The 24,613-nt window shown below is 34.6% G+C and overlaps 3 protein-coding genes across 4 annotated transcripts; all 3 read right to left on the bottom strand.

Annotated features, from left to right (window-relative positions):
- Positions 1–355: 355 nt before the first annotated feature.
- Positions 356–880, bottom strand: LOC142162316 (uncharacterized). The gene has a single exon (XM_075218657.1). It carries the CDS (start codon positions 878–880, stop codon positions 356–358), a length of 525 nt encoding a protein of 174 aa, XP_075074758.1.
- A 9,311-nt stretch (positions 881–10,191) lies between these two features.
- Positions 10,192–20,174, bottom strand: LOC107783042 (receptor-like cytosolic serine/threonine-protein kinase RBK2). 2 transcript variants are annotated; one of them, XM_016604003.2, is made up of 11 exons: positions 20,145–20,174; positions 19,755–19,859; positions 19,480–19,525; positions 18,888–18,956; positions 18,431–18,793; positions 18,054–18,305; positions 17,792–17,946; positions 12,163–12,242; positions 11,926–12,061; positions 11,682–11,831; positions 10,192–10,659 (listed from the first exon to the last, which is right to left on the bottom strand). In XM_016604003.2, the coding sequence occupies exons 5-11, from the start codon at positions 18,774–18,776 to the stop codon at positions 10,489–10,491; spliced, it is 1,290 nt and encodes a 429-aa protein (XP_016459489.1). In that variant the 5' UTR covers positions 18,777–18,793; positions 18,888–18,956; positions 19,480–19,525; positions 19,755–19,859; positions 20,145–20,174; the 3' UTR covers positions 10,192–10,488. The 2 variants fall into 2 exon arrangements, with proteins under 2 accessions (XP_016459489.1, XP_075073788.1); XM_075217687.1 differs by lacking the exons at positions 19,480–19,525; positions 19,755–19,859; positions 20,145–20,174 and having other exon boundaries at positions 18,888–19,100.
- Positions 20,175–23,847: 3,673 nt separating this feature from the next.
- Positions 23,848–24,360, bottom strand: LOC142162315 (secreted RxLR effector protein 161-like). Its single transcript, XM_075218656.1, has one exon. It carries the CDS (start codon positions 24,358–24,360, stop codon positions 23,848–23,850), a length of 513 nt encoding a protein of 170 aa, XP_075074757.1.
- Between the last annotated feature and the right edge of the window lie 253 nt (positions 24,361–24,613).

The raw sequence follows: 24,613 nt of genomic DNA, 5'->3' as shown, positions 1-24,613 counted from the left end.
TAATCTCTGCCAAAACTGGCTGGTGAATACACTCTCTCTATCAGAAACAATAATCTTAAGCAAACCATGTAATTTGTAGATGTCTCTCAAGAACAAATCATCCACATCTTGTGTTGAGAATGGGTGTTTGAGAGCTAAGAAATGGCCATATTTGGTGAGCCTATCCACCACCATTAGTATAGCATCTCTGTGGCCTGATGATGGTAACCCTGCCACAAAATTCATGGCTATGTCCTGCCATGGCAAATCAGGAATTGGTAGAGGTTGTAGTAAGCTAGGTGTATGTATATTCTCAGTCTTCACCCTTTGACAAATGTCACACTCTGAAACCCATATGTAGACATCACTCTTCATATTAGGCCAATAAAAAATCATCCTCATCCTTTTGTAAGTAACCCTGCTGACCAGAATGCCCTCCCAAAGGAGATTGGTGCAGTGCTTCAAAAATCTTAGCTCTTAAGTCTGTCCCCTTGCCAATGTAGATCTTCTGATCATACCTCAAAATACCCTGCAATAGAGTGTAAATGGGGCTGCTGTTGGTACTGGTTATCAGCTCAGTTATCAATTTATGAGTTGCAGGGTCATGCTCAAAACTCTGCTCCACCTCACTCATCCAAGTAGGCTTAGTAGAAGATAAGGCAAATAAGGATGAGTCTTTTTCTCCTCTCATGGATAGTACATCAGCCACCCTATTCTCAGCCCCCTTTTTGTACTGGACCTCATAATCAAGTCCAAGTAATTTGGTAAGACCCTTCTGTTGTAGTACAGTGGTAACTCTTTGTTCCAATAGATACTTTAAGCTGTGATGGTCTGTTCTTATTATGAAATGGCCCCCTTGAAGGTAATGTCTCCATTTATCCACAGCTGATAATACAACCATGAATTTTTTTCTCATAGGTAGATAGTCCCAAGTGTCTGGGAGCTAAAGCTTTGCTGAAAAAAGCAATAGGTCTGCCCTCTTGCATAAGCACTGCACCATCCCTTTAGAACAAGCATAAGTCTCTATTATGAAGGTCTTGTTGAAATCTGCTAATGCTAGAACAGGTGCATTGGACATGGCCTGTTTAAGGATCTGAAATGAATGCTCAGCTTCCTCATCCCAGTGAAATCCATTTTTCTTCAACAAGTTGGTTAGGGGCCTGCTTATAACCCCATATGACCTGATGAACCTCCTATAGTAACCTGTCAACCCCAGAAATCCCATAAGGGCCTTGATAATTTTAGGAGTAGGCCAAGAAGCCATAGCTTCAATCTTTGAAGGATCAGTGGCAACTCCTTCTCCTATAATTATGTGCCCCAAGTACTCTACCTTTGTTTGGCCAAAAGAACATTTTGACAGCTTAGCAAATAGTTGTTCTTTCCTCAATATTCCTAGTACATTGTTCCGATGTATAACATGATCCTCCATGGTAGAAATACATATTAAAATATCATCAAAGAACACTAACACAAACCTTCTAAGATAATCCCTAAAGACATGGTTAATTAGTGATTGGAATGTGGCAGGTGCATTAGTCAGTCCAAAAGGCATTACCCTAAATTTATAATGTCCCAAATGTATTCTAAATGCAGTCTTGTAAATGTCTTTTTCTCCCATTCTTATTTGGTGATAACCAGCCCTTAAGTCTATTTTGGAATAAATACATGACCCACATAACTCATCCATTAAATCATCAATTAAGGGAATAGGAAACTTGTCCTTGATGTTCATGTTGTTTAAAGCTCTATAGTCAATACAAAACCTCCAACTTCCATCTTTTTTCTTGACTAATAAAACAGGAGATGAAAATGAGGAATGGCTTGGTTGTATGATGCTATTGTTGAGCATCTCACTCACCTGCTTTTCTATCTCATTTTTTTTTGAAAAAAAACTGTATCTGTAAGGTCTAATACTTATAGGGTTTGTATCTGTTTTTAGGGGAATAAAATGGTCATGGGCCCTTTTTGGAGGCAAGGAGGTTGGTTCGAAGAACACATCTGGATATTGCTTCAGCACCTTGTCAATGGCTGCATGTATTAAACTTAATTCTGCTACTTCTTCTGCTGAAATTGTAAATAGATGAGACCATATGTCTTGTCCCTTCTTAAATAGTTGCTTTACTCCATTTGTTGTTAAACTTTTAAGCTCTGTTTGGTTGTAAATTCTCTCGAGTTCTACCCTTTTCCCCTTGTGAGTCACTTGCACCTTATACTCCAAAAAGTCAAGCAGGACAGTATTATGCCTCTTCATCTAGTCCCCTCCCAGTATCATGTCATTGCCCCCCAACTTAGTGATTCTGACTGCATCTTCAAATTCCACATCTTGTAATTTTCCACTTGAATTTGTGGCAAATGTGCAAACTCATTAGGTAGTTGCCATTTGCTACTGTCACTCTCATAGGTACAACTTCTGAAATAGTGCAACCTGTCTTTCTTGCTACCTCCATATCTAAGAAACTGTGTGTACTTCCTGAATCCAACAAAATAGTTAGGGAATTCTTCTTGGCTTCACCCCTCAGCTTAATGGTGTTGGGTGCTTCAGTTCCAGATAGTGCATTTAAGTTTATTGCCTCATCCACTATCTCTTCTTTTGGTATTACCATTGTTTCTTCTTGCTGTAGGGTCTCCTCTAAGTTCTCCTCTATAGCAGCTGATATTGCATTCATCTGCCTTGATTTATATTGATGCCCAGGGTGGTATTTCTCCACATACTTGTAACACAAACCTTGAGCATTTCTACTCTCAAAAAACCTGTTATTAGCATAGCTAGAACCCCCATTTGAACCCTTGGGAGGCTGGGGATAATAACCTGCAGATATTCCTTTGTTCCACTGTGATTTCCCAAACTTAGTAATAACTTCCAATAGGTTCTCCTTATGCCTAGCCTTCTCTACTACTTTGTTGAATGAATAAGGATCCAATATTTTAACTGTATGTCTAATTTCCTCCTTTAAGCCCTAAATGAAAAATTCAAAGAAGAACTCTTCTGGTATAGTAGGATTTCTGATTAGCACCCAAGCTTTAAGTTACTCAAATTTCTCCAAATATTCATCTAATGTTCCTGTTTGTTCTATTTTTTTTAATTCCCCAATAAGGTTTAATTTGCTATTAGATGCACCATCAAACCTACTACAAATTTCAGTAGTAAAATCTGACCATCTAACTACTCCTTTACTTATGTGATAGGAAAAGAACCGGGATTCAGCCTTACCATTGAGGTGAAGGATTTGTTGTGGATCAGTGATAATATTGTGCTGGAAGAATCTTTCACATTTCCTCAATCATGCGTAGGGATCTACTCCATCAAAGTAGGGCATTTCCACTCGAGATTGAGAAGAGTGGCCTTGGTTCCTTCCTCCTAGGTTTTCCCTATTCTCCCCCACCCATGGCCTAGTGATTGGCCCAACATTTGTGAGATTCTCCATTGGTGTGCTACCCAGAAGCCCATCCTGTGAAGGAAGCAGCTTTTCTACTAACAATTCTAATTTCTTCCCCAGATTTTCTAATCTTTCATTATTTGTAACCATGCATGTATTGTTGAAATTGTGTCTCTAACTTCTTCAGAGACTCATCTGTAGCTTTAGATCTCGTTTCTGCTCCTGTCATTTTGGACTGGCCAGGAAGAAGCTCTAATACCAATTGTAATGTACTAAGAAATTGAAAAAGAAATTGGAACTGAAATGAAGATTTTATTGATTAATTCGAAATGTACAATCAAATTCTGGAATCGAAATTATCTAACTAAGAACAAAAGCTTCTAATCTCCATTGAATCCAAGCTTTTACCTGTAGAATTAATGGAAGGAAGTTAGAAGAAGGTTGAAGATAGAGTGAGGATGTTAGAGAGAGAAAGAGAATAGAGAGAGAGAGAGTAACAAATTTTACCAGATTATAAATGCCTAATTGGTTAGGCCCAAATTGGTTATAAGCTGCTTCAGCTGATGGCCCAAAATCATTAGAGCTAAAATCAAATCTAGGCCCTCTATTTCAAGAATACATCTCTGCCGTCCAATTACCCATATGCCACTCACGTGTTGGGTTTTTTATTAACCCTATCTAACTTTCCTAATTCACTTCTTCATTTCCAACCTTAGCCGACATCTAACATCAAGTCCTAAAAAACTACTCCAAAAGTGTTTTTCAGTTTTAGAAAATTGAGAAGATCCCCCCCCCCCCCAGTTATGTAAAACTTGAGTATCCGGCATTAGATTTATGTTTTGACTCTAATCCCATATTTTTCATTAATCTTTGTTTATATATATATATATATATATATATATATATATATATATATATATATATATGTGTGTGTGTGTGTGTGTGTGTGTGTGTGTGTGTGGGAACCAGAGGCGGATCCAGACTATAAAGTTTATGAGTTCCTATAACGATCTCAAGTTATCAATTGGATTCACAATCAAATATTTATAAATTTTTTAATAAATTTTTTAATCAATATACAAGGACCGTGCAAAAGCTACTGAGTTCTCGGGAACCCGCACGTTACCCTCTAGATCCGCCACTGGTGGGAACTCAAAAATTTATGCACAACCATTAAAGGATAAATACCTCTTTAACAAAATGACATAAAACAATAGCTTTGACAAGGAAAAATTAAACAACACATTCAACTTGTAAGAATAGTCTAGTAGAGTACCTAGATTATAGATTGCTAATATGTCAAGAAAGAAAACGTACCGTCTATTGGTCAAAAAGGGTTTCCTGCTGCTACAAGCCAAGAATATATATGTTATGAAATTTCAAACCTAATTTTATTAGGTTACATTGTTCAACTAATATTTGGATCTAATTGCCAATAGGGATCGGATTTCAGGACTAGGATCAGATTTAATCCGATCCTATTTTGTTCAATGGTCACGTAGTTTATTTTATATCATTAATTTTCTAAATTAAGTGCAGTGTAAAGGGTTCAATTTAATAACAATGTGGCACAGTTACTACACTACAAAAAAATAATAAATGTGGAGTGGGGAAAAAAAATCAGTAGGATCCACTTTCTTGCTACCATGATCCTGAGTGGGTTTTCTCCAAATATAAATCCAGTTTTCTCCATTTACTGGATTGTAATTCCAACCCAATCCAATATTTAGTTTACTGTTAAACTATGTCTCTACTTGAAAAGTTATATGTACTACTTTGAACCGATCCCAAACTAAGTAGTATGTTTAATTTAGCAAAACTTCTAAATCAACTTATTTTGAAAAATATTTTTCTCAAAATATATTTAAAAAAAAATATTTTTAGTGAAAAGTAGTTTATGTTTGACTGAGATTTGAAAAGTGTTTTTCAATTAGTGTTTGATCAAACTTTTAAAAGTGCTTATTATAAGTGTATGTTTTCAAAAATCCTTTTAAAAGAAATACTTTTAGGGAGAAATTATTATTTTTCAGCTTCTTAAAAATAATAGGATATCATTTGCTCCTAGTAATCAAAATTTACATAGTTTCTGAAAAGAAGCATAATAATACGTTCCATCTTTTCAATACATGCACTCACAATCTAAAACCAAGTTAATTTGAAAAAGGAAAAGGAAACTAGAGGAAAAGAATTCCAAGTAAACAAAAAGAAAAAAGAAGTTCATTTGATCGATTTCTAGTTGGATGAGAAGGTAACTATCTCCAAATTCGCAGATCTCTTTTCTGCCTTCTTTCATCTGTTTTTATTTTTATTATTTTCATTATTTTCTTGTTACTCCTTCTTTCCATTTATGTCAATTTATTTCTTATTTAGTTCGTTCCAAAAAATGATTCTTTTTAAAATCTTGAAACATTCTAACGTTATGATAGCTTATTTCGGACTATAAATTTCAAAAGGTTTGATTTTCTTTCTTTCTTAAACTTATTCAAGCTCAGTCAACTAATTTACATAAATCGAAAAGGAGGGGTATTAATTTTCCATTTCACTTCTGTATTTTCTTTGTCATTTTTACTTTTTGTGTGTGTGTGTTCTGTCATTTTACGTAAGGGTTTTCGTCGGATTTTTGTATACGATATCATCTTTTTGTTCACTGTCTCTTGTAAAAACAATGATGTAGACGGCCCCCAAGCTGACTAAGCTTTTCCAACTGGTAATATAAGGATAATTACAATCAGTAAACTAACTCAAAAAAGAAAGAAGAAATATTTCAATTTTCAACTAAGTATATGTTAAAAAGATAAAAATGAAACAATCCGAAGCATGTGATAAACTTAGATGTTTTGCTTTCTGGCCTTTAGAGATCTAGGGTGTGTTTGGTATGAAAGGAAAACGTTTTCGTGAAAAATGTTTTCTTGGAAAATTAATGGTGTTATCACTTATTTTTCCATGTTTGGTTGGTGAATGAAAAACTTTTTCCGAAAAATATTTTCTAGTGTTTAATTAGAGAGTATAATTTTTTTTAGGAATATAATTTTCTATGCTACTCTTCTCACACCCCCCTCCCCCCCCCCCCCCAATTCCCATGTTTCCTCTGCCCCTTGCCCCTCAATTACTCGGCGTTTTTACAACTCTATTTTCCTTCAATAATTCAATTATCCTTCTAAAAAATCCACATAGACCCAAATGAACTAATATGCTGATTTACTTTTTCACATGAGAACGTTGAAATTTGAGCTTCATAACTGAAAAGGAAATTCTTTTTTTCTTGTTGAAACAAAATAAAAACACTCTTTCTACAACATAAAAAGAAAGTACTAATTTTGTTGAAATGAAAGAAATATTTTTTCTACATCATAAAAAGAAAGTACTTTTTGTTGAAGTGAAAGAAAATACTTTTTCTATATCATAAAAAGATTACTTTTTTTTGTTGTAATAAAAGAAAATACTTTTTCTATATTATGAAAAGAAAATATTCATTTTGTTAAAATGAAAAAAAAAATACTCTATCCACAACATGAGAAGAAATACTTTTAATAACACTACCGGGATACGCGTGTACTCTATATCAATAAGTATAAAATTTTAAAAACCATATAAATACTATTAAACTATGTAATTGAGTTATATAATAAAATTTTAAAAAGCATAAACTCTTGAAAATTAGGGATATAAATTTTATTTAGCTAACTTAACAGAGAAAAAACTATGTCAAGCAAAAGTATTTTAACACCTTGTCGTAACTTCAACACTTTTAAAGCTTATCATTGTTTTATTATAAACATCCAGTAATTTTTAACTGATGAAATTATTTTTCAAAATCCTTGAATTAATAAAAAGGAAATAATAAAAACATAACGTATATATCTTAATTTTACAAATTAGTTTTTATCTTTCGATGAAGGTTTGTCATATTTGAATTTGGTTACAACTCAAAATTTAAGATATTCTATTCCAATGCAAAATTCAGTGTTATATTACTTGTTATTTTGAACTATTTATATGTTTGAGCTGGAAATAAAATTCATTTTTAATTAACTAAGAGGATAAGAAGTTTCAAAAAAGTAAAAGTGGTAAATTATGAATTTAAAATCCTAAATATTATTTCATTTACAAGTTTTAATTATTGGCAATATTAAATTCAAATTCTTTTTCTTGCTTTTGTTTTACTTTTTAGAATTTTCGAAGGATATTTAACGATGGTAGTGTAGCTTTGCTTTGGATGGTAAAATTGGTTTTGATTTAATTAATATGTTACATGTCAGTTAAAGTCCAAATATTAAGACTTTTATATAGTTCAAATAAGAAAAGATATAATAAGTAAAATTTTAATTGATTTAAAAGTAAAAAAAATTAGAGAAATAAAATGACTATTTTGTCTAATGTGAAATTAATTTTTAGAGGGTAAAAAATGCGAACGATATTTCAGTAGGTGTTTTATGCTTTTAATAAAGTATAGATTATGTTAAGGGTGGTGGTGGGGGGTCGAGGGTAAGGGGGGTAGGGGGTGGGGGTAGATGTGTGGGGGAGGATCAGTGGGGGTTGATAGGGATGAAAAATAAGATGGATAAAATTAAAAAAGAGTCTTGAAAAATATTTTCTCTTCTCTTAGTAAGGAAAATATTTTCCTCTTACGGAAAATGTTTTCCCTCGTGCAAAAACACACCCTTAGTTCCTATCATTTTCACCATAGAGAAATGCGTGCAAAAATATCACTAAAAGACCTCCTTGAAAGGGACATAAAGTTTGGTAATTAATCAATTTAATACGCACATATGAAGCAAAATTAAAAACAACAAAGAGCTTAGTGATTCGTTGGTGTCACTGTTCAACTAATTTTACATACTTGTTTGCCATAAATTCTTGAAAATTTCACATTATTATTCGGGATGCAGATAAGCAGAATCTAGAAAGGAAAAAATAACAAAAACGAAGGAACAATCATCCGGTCATAAAGCATAGCTACCGTGAACAAAATAAAGTGGTATCTAGTTAACTTTAAAAAAAAAACGGATAAGAAATAATCCCTTGGTCATAGTTGAATCCAAACATCCGTTCATTATTTCTTTGAGCCTTAAAATGTAATATTTTTTAAAATCATTACCAAAAAGGAAAGTAACAATTAGTTTTGCTTTTTTGACAATTAATTTGAGAGGAATGAATAAGCTATGAAATATCCTAATGCTACACTTTTGTTGGGCAAAATCCAAAAATTGGCCTTTTGACGAAACTAATTGCATTCGCTAGCCGAAAAGTATATAAATTATGTATATTTTTTGTATATCGTACACACACACATACATAATATATATTTTGTCGGCTATTATTTTTTAGAGCGGGTAAAAATATATATTTCTCTTTTTGTACGTTTTTAATATAATATGGGCTTCTAGCCTATCTGATCTTTACACAAATAGCTAACTGAGTTCTATGTGTGTACATAAATTATATATCCGTCCACTATTTTTTAGTTTATGCAATTGGATAGGTGGCTATTAGGTTAATTCTTCTTAGGAGTTCGACGGGGAGAAATTCAAAAATAGCCAGATTTATAAGTGGTCATTCAAAAATAGCCACAATTTTAAAAGTAATCGAAATTTAGCCACTTTTCATGTAAAGATAAATCTGAACGAAAATAATGTTCAAAATCCAGAAAATACTCCAGCATAATATACTGGAGTTCTGGTATTAATATAATACCGGTCCAGCATAATATGTTAGAAGTTCATATACAGGTGCTCCAATCTCCAATATATTATGCTGGAACTTTCCGCGTATTGGAGCTCCAGCATAATATGCTGGAAGTTCATACATAGGTGCACCGATCCCCAGTATATTATGCTGGAACTTTCCGTATTGCAGCAAAGTAGTGGCTATTTTTCAATGACTTTGCAAATGCTGGCTATTTTTGAATGACCAGTTTGAAAACTGGCTCGCCCGTACTATTTTTTCGATTACAGTTCTTCTCGGGCCTAAGATATTGGTTCAAAATTGAAGAATTAACTTAAATACCCGCCCACCTAATGCTTAATTTAAAAATAGCCGATGGAGCTATAATATATGCATAATTTATATATTACTCTCCCGGTCCACAATAAGTGACCAATTTACTTTTGGCACGCTCATTAAGAAAATACTAAATTATATACAAAAATACCTAGTATGACTACATTACTCTTAATTAAATATTTAATGTGAGGTGTAAGAAAACTTTTTAGGGATAAATACATAAGGGTAATTTTGTAAAAACAAATTAAATTCTTTCTTTATTATATAAATGGACACTTATTTTGAACCAAAACAAAAAAGCAAATTGATCACTTTTTGTGGACCGGAGGGAGTACATATGTATAATTGTGTATATTCAATGTGTAAACTATGTATATGGCTGAAAAAAGTAAACAATAAATATGACTGGACAAGGCTTCATATTACAGGGTGGTAATATGGGCAAGACAAATTACAAAAAATATACAAATTTTATACACTTTTGGTGACGGGCTAGCTGCCTAATATAAATAGTTTTGGCAACGGGCTAAATCGATCTTTGCCCTTTTGCACTCCATCTACAGAGAAATTCCTTATTTTGCTATTCAGCAATCATCTCTGGAAGGAGATTTTAGACATTAGCTTTTTAGTCTGGATATCTGTTGAAAACAAAAAAAGAGAATGTACTTTTTTGTGGCTCCCTATTCCTATTTTTCTGTACTGTCAAAAAACAAGAAAACTAGAAAACAAAGAAATCGAAATGAACAGTTAAGCTCTTTCAGTTTCTATGCGCTAATGGGAGGTGACGGATATCTAGTGGGATATCTAGTAGAATAGTCGATGTGTGCACAAGTTGGCCCAAACACTATCGTTTAAATAAAAAAAATGCACTTTGAACCATTTAACTTACAAACATAGTTTCCATATGTCTAATATATACATGGACTGAGGGTTTACACAGTGCACTGTGTTTCCCATGACATTTGAATGAGTGAGGGCCTTTCTACCTCTTTCTCAAATTCCATGCAAAACAGGGAAGATTATCTGAAAGTACATATGAGGGTGAAAAAAACACACCCAAAAAACTTAATTTTCCTTTAAGCTGTGACTAAACTATGCAACAAAATGATTACCAATTCTAGCTAAGCTGCTAAGGTGTCTTTATGTTGTCTTCAGAAACTGAATTTCTTAGCTTAAGCTGTTTAAGATCATGCAAGCATTTTGTCGAGTTGTACTCGGCTGCATCCATGAGTTCTTCTGAATATGTCCTTCGCAAGCATTTCTTATTGTAGCCGCCATCAGTTCTCAGCAGGACCATAACCTGCAATAAGTAAAGGATCATTGTTACTGATCTGGACAAGTTTCCTCTTGGTTAATGCAAGGACGATTAATCGCACAGAAGTACTAGCTGCTCCAACAATTTCAGCCTTGTGTTCTTCTTGAAAAGATGAATCAAAGTTAGGTGAAATGAGAAAGAACACCAAAGATAAAACACTGAAAGAGGTGCCGTGATGCTGGATAGGTAATGAGATAGATTTTTTTAAAGAATTCTAAAAAACGAACGCATATATATTCAATTGAGATGTTGGTGGAGGTGAGCGATGTAAGGATGCCTTTTGATCTGAAAGCTATGTAGGTCTCTACCAAGATCATAAAGACTCCCGCTACCATCTAAAAGAAAAGTAAAAATAGAAAAAGAAAGACAATATGTCTACTGAAATTAGTAATTAACATAACAGAGAACTTCTTACAAGTGATTGCAATCAAGAAAATTTCTCTTTTCATTCTTGAGAATTAGTTTCCTAATTTCCTATGCCTACAAGCAGATGTGCAGCCCTCTATATGTCAGCAGGTTACTTATTTTCACCTAAGATGCACACTACAGCATTTTCTTTTCTGTTACTATATAAAATGCATACAACAACATGCACTTGATATATTGAAATATTCTCTTCTTATCTCTTGTTTTATGGGTTAGATAATTAAATGCATTACGTAGCTTTACCCTCCTTATGGCTCTACAAATGCAAATTGTAACCTCTATTTTTACCTCTAAAGAATAATTCATCCTTTCAAATATCAAGAAGAAAGGATAGACGATTGAATGCTTTTTCTTACTAGACGATTGAATATCAGTTTTTGTATTTCTACATTTTGTGCCCCAAGAGGAAGTTTTATGCCTTGAGAATTAATCTAGTAAACTTATCAAAAGTTAGCGAGTCCCTAGTCCCGTGGAAAAAGATAGAAGAATACAATAGCAGAAGGACAGGCACCTCTATAATACAAAAATGGCTTGAATTGCAGAACAACAGGAAATCAGCGTGATAGAAAATAACTACTTGCCTGATTCATTCGAGGCCGCATAAGTGGGTTCTGTTCTACACATAAGCCAGCTGTTAGAATCACATGCTGCATCTCTTCTGGATTGAACTTATCACCAAGAACAGGATCAATTAGTCCTTTCACGTCATGCTTATCGAGCAGAGGCTTTGCCTACAGTTGAATACATGTATGCTCGTATGGTAAGGATGTATTCTTGAACTAGATAATAAAGAATATGATTTTAAGACTTGACACGAGAAAGTACCCAAAGCACAAGGCTCTGCTGTGAATCATCTAATGCTTGTCTTCCAGTTATTATCTCCAATAGCAGCACACCAAAAGAAAATACATCGGTTTTCTCATCCACAATGCCATGCATAAAATACTCGGGAGCAAAATAACTGACAATATCAAGAAGAATGCATTAGATCTCCTTGCAAAGTAGATGAAGATATAGAGACATTTTCAAAGCTTTCAATTCAGATTTCAGTGACCGACAGACCCAAATGTGCCTTCAAACTTGCCCACATTATGATGTGTCCACTCTTTGGGAAGCCACTTTGCGAGGCCAAAGTCACAGATCTGCATCCACAATTTGCTGATCATCGTTAGTATATGTCCACATGCTTAGAATAGGCAATAATCAAGGGTAAATTGCAGCAAACAACTTACACTCAAGTCATAGTGTCTACTACATTGCATGGAACTCAAAGAATACTTTAACCGACTAAAATGAGAAGTAGAACCTCTTTGCCAGTAATTTCTCTTGATCATGACTATTGGACCATTCAAACTTAACCCGCCAGTGCAATTGAGTTATCAGACTGGTTTATGCGTGAACTGTGCTTAATATATAAAACTAAATACAGAAGATGGAAGTGTGACTTCTCTTTCTAATCCTGGGACAAATGAAATTTTTATCTATCAGGTTTCTCCAGCATACATTCTGAAATATAAAGATCGTCCATGTCCTGCACATTCTCATGTAAATTCCTTCATGCATTATTACGTTAGGTAGTGTAAAGTATAATATGTTTCTAATACATCTTCGTCATGTCATATAGTCATATACACAGTTTTCCAGGAATAGGATGCCATACAGTACCACAACTTTGATCAGATATCTCGGAACACAAAATGGTATGATACAAATATGAATATTATATCATCCTAACAGTAATGAAGATCTGTGTTCTTAGAAAAGTGGATAAACACTAGATTCACAAAGGATGTCGCAAACCACTAACAAACACTATAAAAATTCCACGTTTAGAAATGCCAAGCTAGAAAATGGGACTGTATCATGGAGGACAACCTAACCAAACTAAAAACGATCGTTTCGGACGGTTTATTAACTTACACCTGTAAATTAATTAATAAATTTCTATAATCATCATTCATTCAAGAAACAAAGATTCATGCATTAAAATGATTATGTCAAGGAAAAGTACCTCTGCACCTACACTAGATGGAAAGCTACTACATTGTAAAAAAGATCTCGGAAAATTTGATGACATGAAATCTTTTCAAATTTTCATCAGCGAAGCACTTCCATCCATGAATATCCTCTTAGCTGCTAAGCATAAAAGAAAGGCTCATGTTCTTCAATATCTTGTCTTTTTAAAAAACAGAATGGAGAATGCGGAATTCTGATCATCAGTACATGTCTATGATTCGCACTCTTATAGTCCAATGAGTAACATTTGATTACCAGGACAACCTGGGGCTCTACTTCATGGAAAACAAACACATGTTTAACTTTACTATTATCTTGGAGCCAAAACATCATATGATATACTATACATGAAATGTTAAACTACCAGTGACTTGACTTCCTTCCATTGTCTAGCGTATACGAAAGGAAATTCGATAATCATCCATACCACTCACTAATTTTCTTCTCATGTAAATAATAGAAATTCCATTTAGTTTTGAACTGCTTTCTGGTGGAGGTACATCTCAAGTACTTTACATTACATGACAAGTGCATTACCTTATTTTAACTACATACATGAAAAAACCTCTCAATTAGGAAAGGAAAAATTTCCTTAAAATAGATATAAATAATTCAAATCACAAACAATGAATAAACTAATTTCAAAGATCTCTCACATGTGTGCATCTGGAATAAAGGATATTTTCATGTCTGTTATTAGTCAAATGAATGACCTTAATAGACAAACACTCTTACACTCAGAAGGCACTGACTTACAGAATGACAATCATCATCAAACTTTGTTTTTAACTTTTTATTTCTTAGAAATATTTTTAGATAGGCTACCTATTATACACAGACACACACATCGGTTTCTAGAGGCTATCATTGTGTCAAGGAGTTCAAGTGTGACTGCGAAACTAGTAAATGCTGACAACCAAAATTTTCACAAACACTGAATATCATCACAGCAGCTTAAGCCCTGAAATTTAGTGTGGCACAATAGGTATTTCGCATCCCTTAAACAGCGGTTCGGGGCAAACGGCCAGGTCTTAAGGCATGCACGTCAACACCCATAGGTCCTGTCCATGGCACTATACAAAATGAAGCTGGCAAACCGATATAATAGTTGTTGAAACGACCATTATGCATTATATCTTGGCGATCAAGAAGAGAAACTTTGAAATTTAGTAATTAAAAGTTTAGAACTAGTCATTAAATTTGAAGTATAAACTTACAACTGTATCTTTGCATCGAAAGAAATTTAAACTGACTTTTGGACTTGGTTGACATGATTTTACTTTTTATATTTTGCTTGATTGCAGTTTTCTACAATTCATTTACTCATATTATTTGTTATCTTTATAGATATTTTTTCTTAGATTACATAAATACTCCCCCCCCCCTCTTCATATTCGCCTTACTTCAGTAAAGCTTGTGTTACAATTGTGCATTAAACTTATAGCCCCTGAAGACCTTTGGGCGTGTATCTACACGTCTCACTTTTGACATCACTGCAAAAACAACAGAATTTTGCTTTAGCTTGTAAATAAGCCTTATCAACAAAACAACCAAATTGGGCAGCACTAGTTTTGAAACTATGTTCTAAAACCTAGCCAGAACAGCCATCTAACTCTATGCTTTAATTACTAACGAAATCTTTTTTATTAAAGCTAGTCTTTCATTCAAAAGGATGCTTTTGAAACATGTGTTTTGAACGCTATACACAATGCATCTCACACGAATGTGTACCCATACCTTTTTTAACTCTTGCTATCTTTGGCCTATATTTCCATTTTCCCACTAATACATACCTCTCTTATATAAAAAGCATGTATTTCATGCTTTTGAAACACGTGTTTTGTACCGATATATCTTACATGAGTTTGTATCCATCCATTTAATTACTCTTGGCAGGGTGTACCTACCTTAGTCCGATAGGGCTTGGTCGAAAAGTTTTACTAAATAATATCTATATATGCAATAAAATAGAAAACAGTTAAATAAAAAGAAATTGACATCGCTTGACAATTAGTGCGGCTTAGCGCAGTGGTTGAGTGCATTAAATCCATAATGCAGGTAGCGAGATCGAGCCGCGCTACCCTCTTAATTTCTGGAACTTTAAATTTATCATTTAGAAAAGATACGAGTCCGAAGGAATCAAACCCTTGACCTTTTTTAGAAAAAGTATCAACTAAACCTTTAAGCCAATTGCAAAGGTGCCATATGCTCACAAAAAATGTCTAAGATAAGTGTATTGTAGGTTATTATGAATACATTCTAAAAAAGGAGAATTTGTTGAGGTGAGTTGTAGTAACATAGTTTGAATTATGTTTTATTAATATAATTTGAACTATGTTTTTTAAATATGATATTGTTTCAATTATTTGTTCATTTGCTCAATTCTTCAAAATATTGACACTGCTTATAAAAAGTTCATGTGTGCGCCCCTGACTCTTGCTATATTTCTTCTTCTTTGTTTCCCTTTTCCCGCTAATATACAACCTCTCTCGGCCACCTCTCATGCTAATCTCTATTAAAAGAATCTCTTTTATGAAAACTATTTTTCGTTCAAAAGGATGCTTTCGAAGCACGTGATTTGAACGTTATACACAATGTGTCTCACATAAGTTTGTGCTCATATATTTTTAGTTCCTTGCTATCTTTGTACTTTTCTATTTCCCTTTCCCACGAATGCACTACCTCTCTTTGTCCCGTCTTGTGTGTTTTGAATGTTAACCCATTTTTAACTCTTGCTATCTTTGTTTTTATCGATTCCCCTGTCCCCACTCATGCACTACCTCTCTATCTGTCCTGCTAATCTCTACCAAAGGAATCTCTTTTATGAAAGTGTGTCTTTTATTCAAATTTATTCACAATAATGCTTTTGAAATATGTGTTTTGAACGTTATACATGTGAGATATCACATGAGTTCGTCTTTTCTCAAACAGTAATAATTAGATTCATAAACGACATAAAAGTAGTGCTGGAATATTATCTACACTTTAGAACGTTATACATGTGAGAGATATCATATGAATTTGTTTTTTTCTCCTTAACCGGTAATAATTATATTCATAAAGGGTAGATTACACATATGAGATATCACATGAATTTGTTTCTTTCTTAACCGGTAATGTCATAAAAGATTGATAATACATGTGAGATATCATTTGAACGTTATACATGTGAGGTATCACATGAACGTTATACACGTGAGGTCACATGAACGTTATACACGTGAGGTATCATTTGAACGTTATACATGTGAGTATCACATGAACGTTATACATGTGATATCACATAAACGTTATACATGTGAGCAAAAATCCAAAAGTGTAGCCCTCGTCTAAACTTAGAGGGACTCTATAAATTCAAGTAATGTTTCTACCTCATTTGCATATTCCACAGGAGAATTGACATAACAAGATACAATCTTAATCCTCTTGACTGACTTTTGCTTGTCTTCAAAACATCTTGAGTTCTTTTCTTACTTTCTTCCAACTCTTGCCTCAAAAACTTCCATGTATTCCCAGACATTGAGCATTCAAAGTTGAAAAGTAACTGCCATAGCATCTGCGGCATAAGGGTAACCCTCTTTTCTGAAGGTTATCAGTAGTGAGGCAAGCCTCCATTGCCACAATACGAGATCTACAGAAGGTGAGCAACCTTGAAACTTTTTCCATAACTAATAAAACGCCACACATTCTCTAGTATTCCGAATCATATTTCTTCTTAAGTATCCAGCTCTGTTATCTATAGAGCCTCTTTTATGAAAGCGTGTCCTTCTTCGAGAAAATAGTTTTGAAACGCGTGTTTGAACGTCAGCAGTACATAAGATATATCAGACATAAAATGTACTCATCCATTTTCTACCTCATTCTCTCTTTGCTCCTCTTTATATCCCGTTCCTCACTACTACACCACTTATTGTGACAATAAACAGGCCTGCCACTAAATTTCACTTATTGCCATCTTTGCACCTCTCTATATCCCTTTCCCCATCCTGATACTAGCTTTCTTAGAAGAAGCTATCATCAAAGCCCACCACCAATAAATCACTAACCAAATCCACCACAAACCAACAATCACATCCAACCCTTTGTGAGCCAAGGTCTCCTAACCGACAAAGTTAAGAAATTTACTGTGTAGCACTTAATTGTCAGTCTTAAGTTAAGTGCTTTTGACCATACACAAGCAGAGAATATATTCTTCCAAGAGGAGTTATTGGAGCATGCATAAGAAGCTGAGTAATGACTCTAATTCACCTAAAGCTAACCCTCTGATTCTCAAATCTGCTTGTCGAATTCACTATTACCTATCCCTGGCATAAGTTCTTCAAAATGTTGAAGCGGTTCCATCAAGAGACTAGCTTCCTTCCCACTTTTAGCTGTTCCCAGGATATCAAGAAGGGAAAGCAGAAGTGTGAGGGAAAATGTACCAATAGGTTTCTATCCATTCAAATAATTGTGGAAGAACTTCACCTAACTGACCTGAAGAATGCTACCAGTAATTTTAGCGAAGGTACGTAATCTATTTTAACATCTCTCTTCACAGCATTCAGGCTAATATGAAAAAACATATATATGTAGAGCAACTATGGAAACTACTTGTGCAACACAGATGATCTCAGCATTTATGTTGGATATAATCTTTTCTTCCCTTAATTGTCAATCTTAAATGCAAGTATAGTACCTGAGGCACAAAATCCTCCGTAAGTAGAATATTATCAGCTTTAATATCTCTGTGTATAATCCGCCTTTGGCAATTCTCGTGAAGGTAAAGTAGGCCATTTGCTATACCAAAAATTATTTTGTACCTAGCAGCCCAATCTAGTTTATCCCTTGAGCCTGAAAAGACAAAAACAGGCAAGTACCTTGTGTTAAAGCAGAAAAGGAAAGTTCATCCATTACAAGAAGAGAAATTTTGTCTTGTAATGAGAACTTTTGAGACAGACCGCGAAGAAACGATCCTAAGCTCCCTTGAGAAGATAACTCAAGAACAAGGTATGTCCCTCCTTCCACTCCATAACCAACCATCTTTGCGGTATTAGGATGGTCTACATGTGCTATAGTACCAATCTCACATAGGAAGCTTGTTTCCTGCTCCTCTGCTGTACCTTTATTGAGGCGCTTAACCGCGACAAGCTGACCATCAGGCAAACAACCCTTATAAACTTCAGCATACCCTCCTTTGCCAATCAAGTTTTCTGTCAAACAAGGAGATCAACTCTAGGATACACATTTATGCTCAAGAAAGAGTATTAAATATAATCATAGAAATGTATTAGCCTGAATGCAAAATAAGAGAGAGATGTTAAACCAAATTACAAACCTTCGCTGAAATTATTGGTAGCATTGTTCAGGTCAGATAGGCTGAAGTTCTTCCAGGAGGATTTGAAGTGACAGAAACCTGTTGCTACATTCTCCCTCACACTTCTGCTTTTCCTTCTCGATATCCTCGGAACGGCTAAAGGTGGAAAGGTAGGTAGTCTCTTGATGGAGCTCCTCTTCCACATTTTGAAGAACTTGTGCCATCGAGAGGGCATCCGTGGATTTGACAAGCAGAAGTGAGACCCTGAGGGTTTAGCTTTAGGAGAATCGGAGTCATTCTCCTGGTTTCTGATGCACGCTTCAATAATTCCTCTAGGAGAAGAATCATTATGTTTCTCATTTTCCATCTCAAACAACGTGAAGTCTACAACGAGTATTTTCCAGAAGATAATCCATCAGAATCAGAAGAAAAAAGGAACAAGTCATACACAACTTCTTTGGAATACAGCTTATGTCACCTTGAACAGAAACTGAGGAAGAGAGATTCTTCTGTGCAGAAACTACAGCTTTGTTTTCTGAGGTATGTACTGCATCCATAATGATTCTCTTAGCAGTTTTAAATTATCCAAATCATATCAAATCACAAAGTAACAGAATAAGATTTTGAAATCTTTCCTCTTATGCTTTCCTTGGTCTTGCATCAAGGAAAATATAACTAATCCCAAAACCAAGAATTCAAATGGATTGCAGGTGGTTAATGCTTGAGGCAAGAAGTTCGGATTTAAAGCAAATACTAACGGAAGGCAACAAGCGACCGGCTGACTAGCTGACTAGCAAAACATGGGAGTAATTTAGAAGTTTGTGAAAGCTTAATGTTCTATGATGTACCCTTTTTCTTGCTTTATCATCTAATTATGAAAATGATTGCCTAGGTATTATGTGTCCTAGACAAATCAAGCTATGTACTGCAGTAAACTTTAGCAGTAATAATATTAGTTTCTTGTTTACCAAAAAAGAACCTTCAAAAATTCCTGATTTCACATAAACAAACACAAGGAAATTAAAATTTGTACTCCAATAAGCAATGCTGAATAGATTAATGAAACTTACTGATTATAAGCACCGCACAAGATGTTCTCTAAATTACAACCATGCCCTGTGTAAAAAATCATATCCAGTCAGCTTATACTCAAAAAATTACAAAAACCAAAAACAACCCCTACCCCCCACACCCGGAAAAGAACCCCCACCCAGCCACCCACTCCATCCCACCCCACCCTCCCAAAAAAAATACAGATTACAGGCTAAGAACAAAAGGGCCCTAAGGTAAGAAAGACAAAGAGTATAGATTATTTTTTTGTAGACGAGTGGGATGTAGGAGGTACCCGATAAAATAGTCCAGTTGCATGCAAGTTGGTGCGACGCTATGAAACACAAAAGCAAAGACAATTGCTCTACACAAACGCGAAAACTTACAGCTTTCTCCTTCTCTGCATCATAAACAAGAAAAAAGAAAAAAAAAACTACGATCAAATCATAAAACAGGGAAAATAAAAGGGCAACCCGGTGCACTAAGCTCCCGCTAGCAATAAGCTATTTCCACGGCTTGAATCCGGACCACAAAGGTCTATTGTACAGAGCCTTAATAAGAAGCTATTTACACGACTTGAACCGGTGGCCACCTGACAGCAACTTTAGTTACGCCAACGCTCGCCTTCAAAACAGAAAATATCCAAATGAAAAATAAAAAAGAATAGAAGAAACAAGGAACTCACAAAATATGTTAAGAGTCTATCATCAGCCGAAACGAAACAGAGAGTCGAAGGGAAGATTATAAGAAGAGCAATTGAATAGAGGACAAAATCCAACGTAAGAATACCAATGTGGACCGAAACTGCATTACTAGAGCCATGTATAAAGTCAAATAAGAAAACAACCTCAACAAATGTGTGTTTGTTACTAGTAATTAATTGTCATCCATGTTTGTCCAAAAATTCAAGAAAAGATTCTATTAAAGACCCCTTTATCCCAAATCATAAATTCTATCTTATCATTCTTGAAACTTTTCACAACACCATTACCCCCTCCCCCCTCCCCACCACCCTAAGAGAAGGGAGGGTGATCTTTCTTAGTAAAGATTTGTGACAAGTGGAGGGAGTTTGAGGAACAAATTAAATTGCTAATATTAAGGTCCCTAATATTAATCGCAGCCTTAATTTTGAGACAGAGACACCGTAGAAAGGAGAGTGACTTTTGCCTATTTAGAGAAAGTGTCGGGGGATGGTTCGGGCCTTTGGGAAAAGGGGGAGGGAACGTTTGTTTGGAATGGGGATTTAAATATCAGCTTTGCCCTGGAAATAGCGATGAATTTGTTAAAAAAAAAAAAAAATGGAAGTTATTATTGGAAATTTTTTTCTCAAGTTCGATTTTAAGAGCCCGTTTGGACATAAGAATTTTTATTTTTATTTTTTATTTTTTCCGAAAATTAGTGTTTGGCCACAAAATTTTCAATTTTCACTTGAAGATGATTTTTGGAAATTTTCGAAAATTTGAAAAACTCCAAAAAACTATTTTTCAAAATTTTTATTCAGATCACTCACAAAACTTCAAAAACAATCCAAAATTATATTCATGTCCAAACACAACTCTAATTTTCAAATATTATTTTCACTTGAATTTTTTTTTTTTCACTTTATTTTTTGGAATTTTACAATTCTTATGTTCAAACGTCCACTAAATACTCTAGTCCTATTTTATCCCAGCAGTCATTTTTTTTTTCCTTTAGTGATGTTTAGTTCGATTTATAGTAGTAATACATTTTAAGGTGATTTGCTTAATGAATTAGTTTTAAACAAAATCCCTTAGAAAGAATTCACTTACAAAATTTTTATTAGCTTCGAAAATATTGGGGGAAAGAGCTTCAATTCTGTCAAGGAAATTATGTATTAAAAATTTATCAATTGTAAAAGGATGTATGGGCGGAAAAAAAATGATGAGAACACATTCATTTATGTACATAAAAAAAATCTTATTCGTGTGTATATATGGTTGATTAAAATGAGTTACAAAGTTGTACATGTGACCATGATTTGCTTGTTAATCACAAATATTAAAAGGATTCTTGTGAACAAGCTTGTGCTTAAAGCTTGTCCAAAAAACAAAAAACAAAAACAAAAAAAAAGGGCAGAATTGTCTAAATGACACATATACTTGTGTCACTTTATCACGCCGGTCTTCCTATTATTTTTGTCTAGAATTTAGTATTTACTTAATGGGTGTGCCCAAGACAAATTGGTCACTTATTGCAAATTAAGTAAAAAAAATGAAGGAGAAGTGATGTAATTGATGATTAATGTGAGTAGATTGGTAATAATGTCAACAAAACAAAATCATTATGACGAATTGTATAGTTTCTCGTTCAGAAACTTTCATTTAAGAAGATTCTCATTTTTAGTTGTGATGATGAATTGCATAATTTTTCATACAGAAACTTTCATTTAAGAAGATTTTCCTTTGTAGTGGAAATGAATGAAAATCTCAATCTAGAGTTGTGTACAAAATTCACAAAGGTGCTTCTTTCTTTTTCACCAAAAGCAAGGTAGTGGAGATTTACAAATTGCATTTTAATTGTCATAAAGGTTAAATCCAATTGTTAAATGCTCCAAATTTAAATTTAATTGTGATAAGTAGCAAATTAAATACTTTTTATCTGGTATTAATTGTAGAATAAGATAGATAGTGATAGATTAAACCGAGGGGAGAGAACAACGAATTGTGTACCTTATTGATGCAGCAGAAACCGTTGAACTCGCCACCAAAAGAATTGCACCAAATCGTATTCTGAATCTCGAGGAAACAGAGTTTTTGTTCACAAACTAAATGCCTAAAGTTCACCGTGTTCTTCATTTTCAGTGTTTTGCACTACTGAATGTCTGTAGTGAAGAGAAGTATATAGAGAAGAGGAGATGGAGAGAACTACCGATGAAAACCACCACTCCACGTTCTCACGTCTCTCAAAAGAAAACGTGCTGTAGTTTTAGGAGTTATAAAACATACGTATAACCTCCTTAGGTTTTATCTCTTTTTAAAACGGGTCGGGTCAGTCCACGAGGGCGACCCATGACCCAAACCTTATATCCAATATCTCCCACTTCGCATAGGTGGACTAAATCCAAACTAGTAACTACCGTGAAAGCAACACACATAATTCATACCTGCAAATAGTTCGTGCGACCTGCGAGCATTAAGAGCCATAATATTTTTCATCCCTTTAAGGTTGTTTAATAGCTCTATGTAGAAATCCAATCACACGCGGAAAGGATTTACTACTACCATAAGGATCTTATTATTACTCGCAATACCCCAGACATTATTGGCTATTCTAGTAGCTAGTTATCCGATCCCTCATCCTCGAAAAGAGGCGAACTCGAGTTCATGTTGAACTTTGTATCCACAATTACACCCAATACCCTCATGGTAAGTGTAATGGTCGACCAATGAATACAGGTTAAATTACTAAATTTTAGTCGTCTTCCCTTTCTACTCGAATCTTTCCATTCCAAATCAGCTGCTTTCCTAGACATGCATTGCATTGCGAATCACGCATGGCTATTAGTGACATGCTAAAGTAGCAACACTGATTGGCACTTCGAGAGACAGTAAAAGATCAAAGGGTATTCTTATAAAAGTTGATATAACTTCTTTGGGATCTCACACAATGAAGAAACAGGGATTCATTCTTCCATTATCCCATGGTCGATAGCACACGTGGTATGAAACACATGTTACGATGTTCTCACCTTATATTGGCGCGTGTGTCTTATTCTTTTAATCATTCAACACCGTACAGATTTTGGTCTAGACACCTCCAAATTTCTAACCTAAGTTTCTCACTTCAATAATCCTCAAACCATCATCTTAGAGAAACTTCCATCTGGCTTACAAAACAAGTCATAATCGAATTGTAAAATTCATAAGTCTGATTAGTTGTCATGACCGACCTCTACAAGTGAATATAACCTCACATTATCCAAGGTTCTATAAGGTCTCGTCTCTTCACGATTCTTAATGTAAGAGGCGATTGCTCGTGTGAGAGAGCCAATCTCGCGACTTGTTCGACACACTTTATTAACAAAATATTCATCACATGCACACGCGATATAAGCACAAATTCAAGAGTCAAATATTGATGAGTGTATTATAATACTTAAGTCGTTCTACAATACATAAATATATTCATATCCTTCGCAAACCTAGAGCCATAACATGTTTCTCAAACAGGTCTCTAGATATCACCTTTGTAAAAGGATCAGCTATCATGCTTTGCGTAGGAATGTACTGTAAATTTATCTCTTCACTTGCTACCATGTCTCTTACAAAGTTATACTTGATGTCAATGTGTTTGGTCTTGCTGTGATACTTTGGATCTTTTGTATATGCAATAGCCGCTTTACTATCACAATATAGAGTCATGAGACCCTAAGAGTTCTTTGTAATATCCAAATACTCAAAGAATCTCTTCAACCAAACAGCTTTTTGTACTACAGACGCACAAGCCACGAACTCAAATTCCATCGTTGAAAGGGTTGTACAGGTTTGTTTCTTACTTTTCCATGATATAGCACCACCATTAAGTAAGAAGGCATAACCGGATGTTGATTTTCTATCATTCCGGTCACCAGCCCAATCAGCATCTGTATATGCTCTCAAGTATAAACCATTTCCACTATAACATAGTGAATAATTTGCAGTTCCCTTCAGGTATTTGAATATTCTATTCACAGCTTTCCAATGATCTCTTCCAGGATTGGATTGATACCTGCTAACCAGACCTACGACATAACATATGTCTGGGCGAGTACACATCATAACGTACATCAAGCTCCCGACAACACTTGAATATGGAACTCGAGACATGTCTTCTTTTTGATTTTCAATCCTGGGACACATTTCAAGGCTTAAAGTTTCACCTCTCGCTATAGGAGTATCCATGGATTTGCAATCATTCATGCGAAAATGTTCTAAAATTTTCTTTATCTAAGTTTCTTGATTAGATAGACTCAATAACATTTTGGGACGGTCTCTTTGGATCTTAACTCCAAGGATATAGTCTGCCTCGCCTATATCGTTCATGTCAAATGACTTTGAAAGCCACGACTTGATAGTTTTCAAATACTCCAAATTGTTTTCGGCCAATAAAATATCGTCCACATAAAGAGAAAGAATTATAAACATCCCATTAGAC

Source organism: Nicotiana tabacum, chromosome 7 (genome assembly GCF_000715075.1).
Source record: "Nicotiana tabacum cultivar K326 chromosome 7, ASM71507v2, whole genome shotgun sequence".
Lineage (NCBI taxonomy): Eukaryota > Viridiplantae > Streptophyta > Magnoliopsida > Solanales > Solanaceae > Nicotiana > Nicotiana tabacum.
Note: the sequence above shows the minus strand (reverse complement) of the source record. Positions and strands in the feature narration are given on the sequence as shown.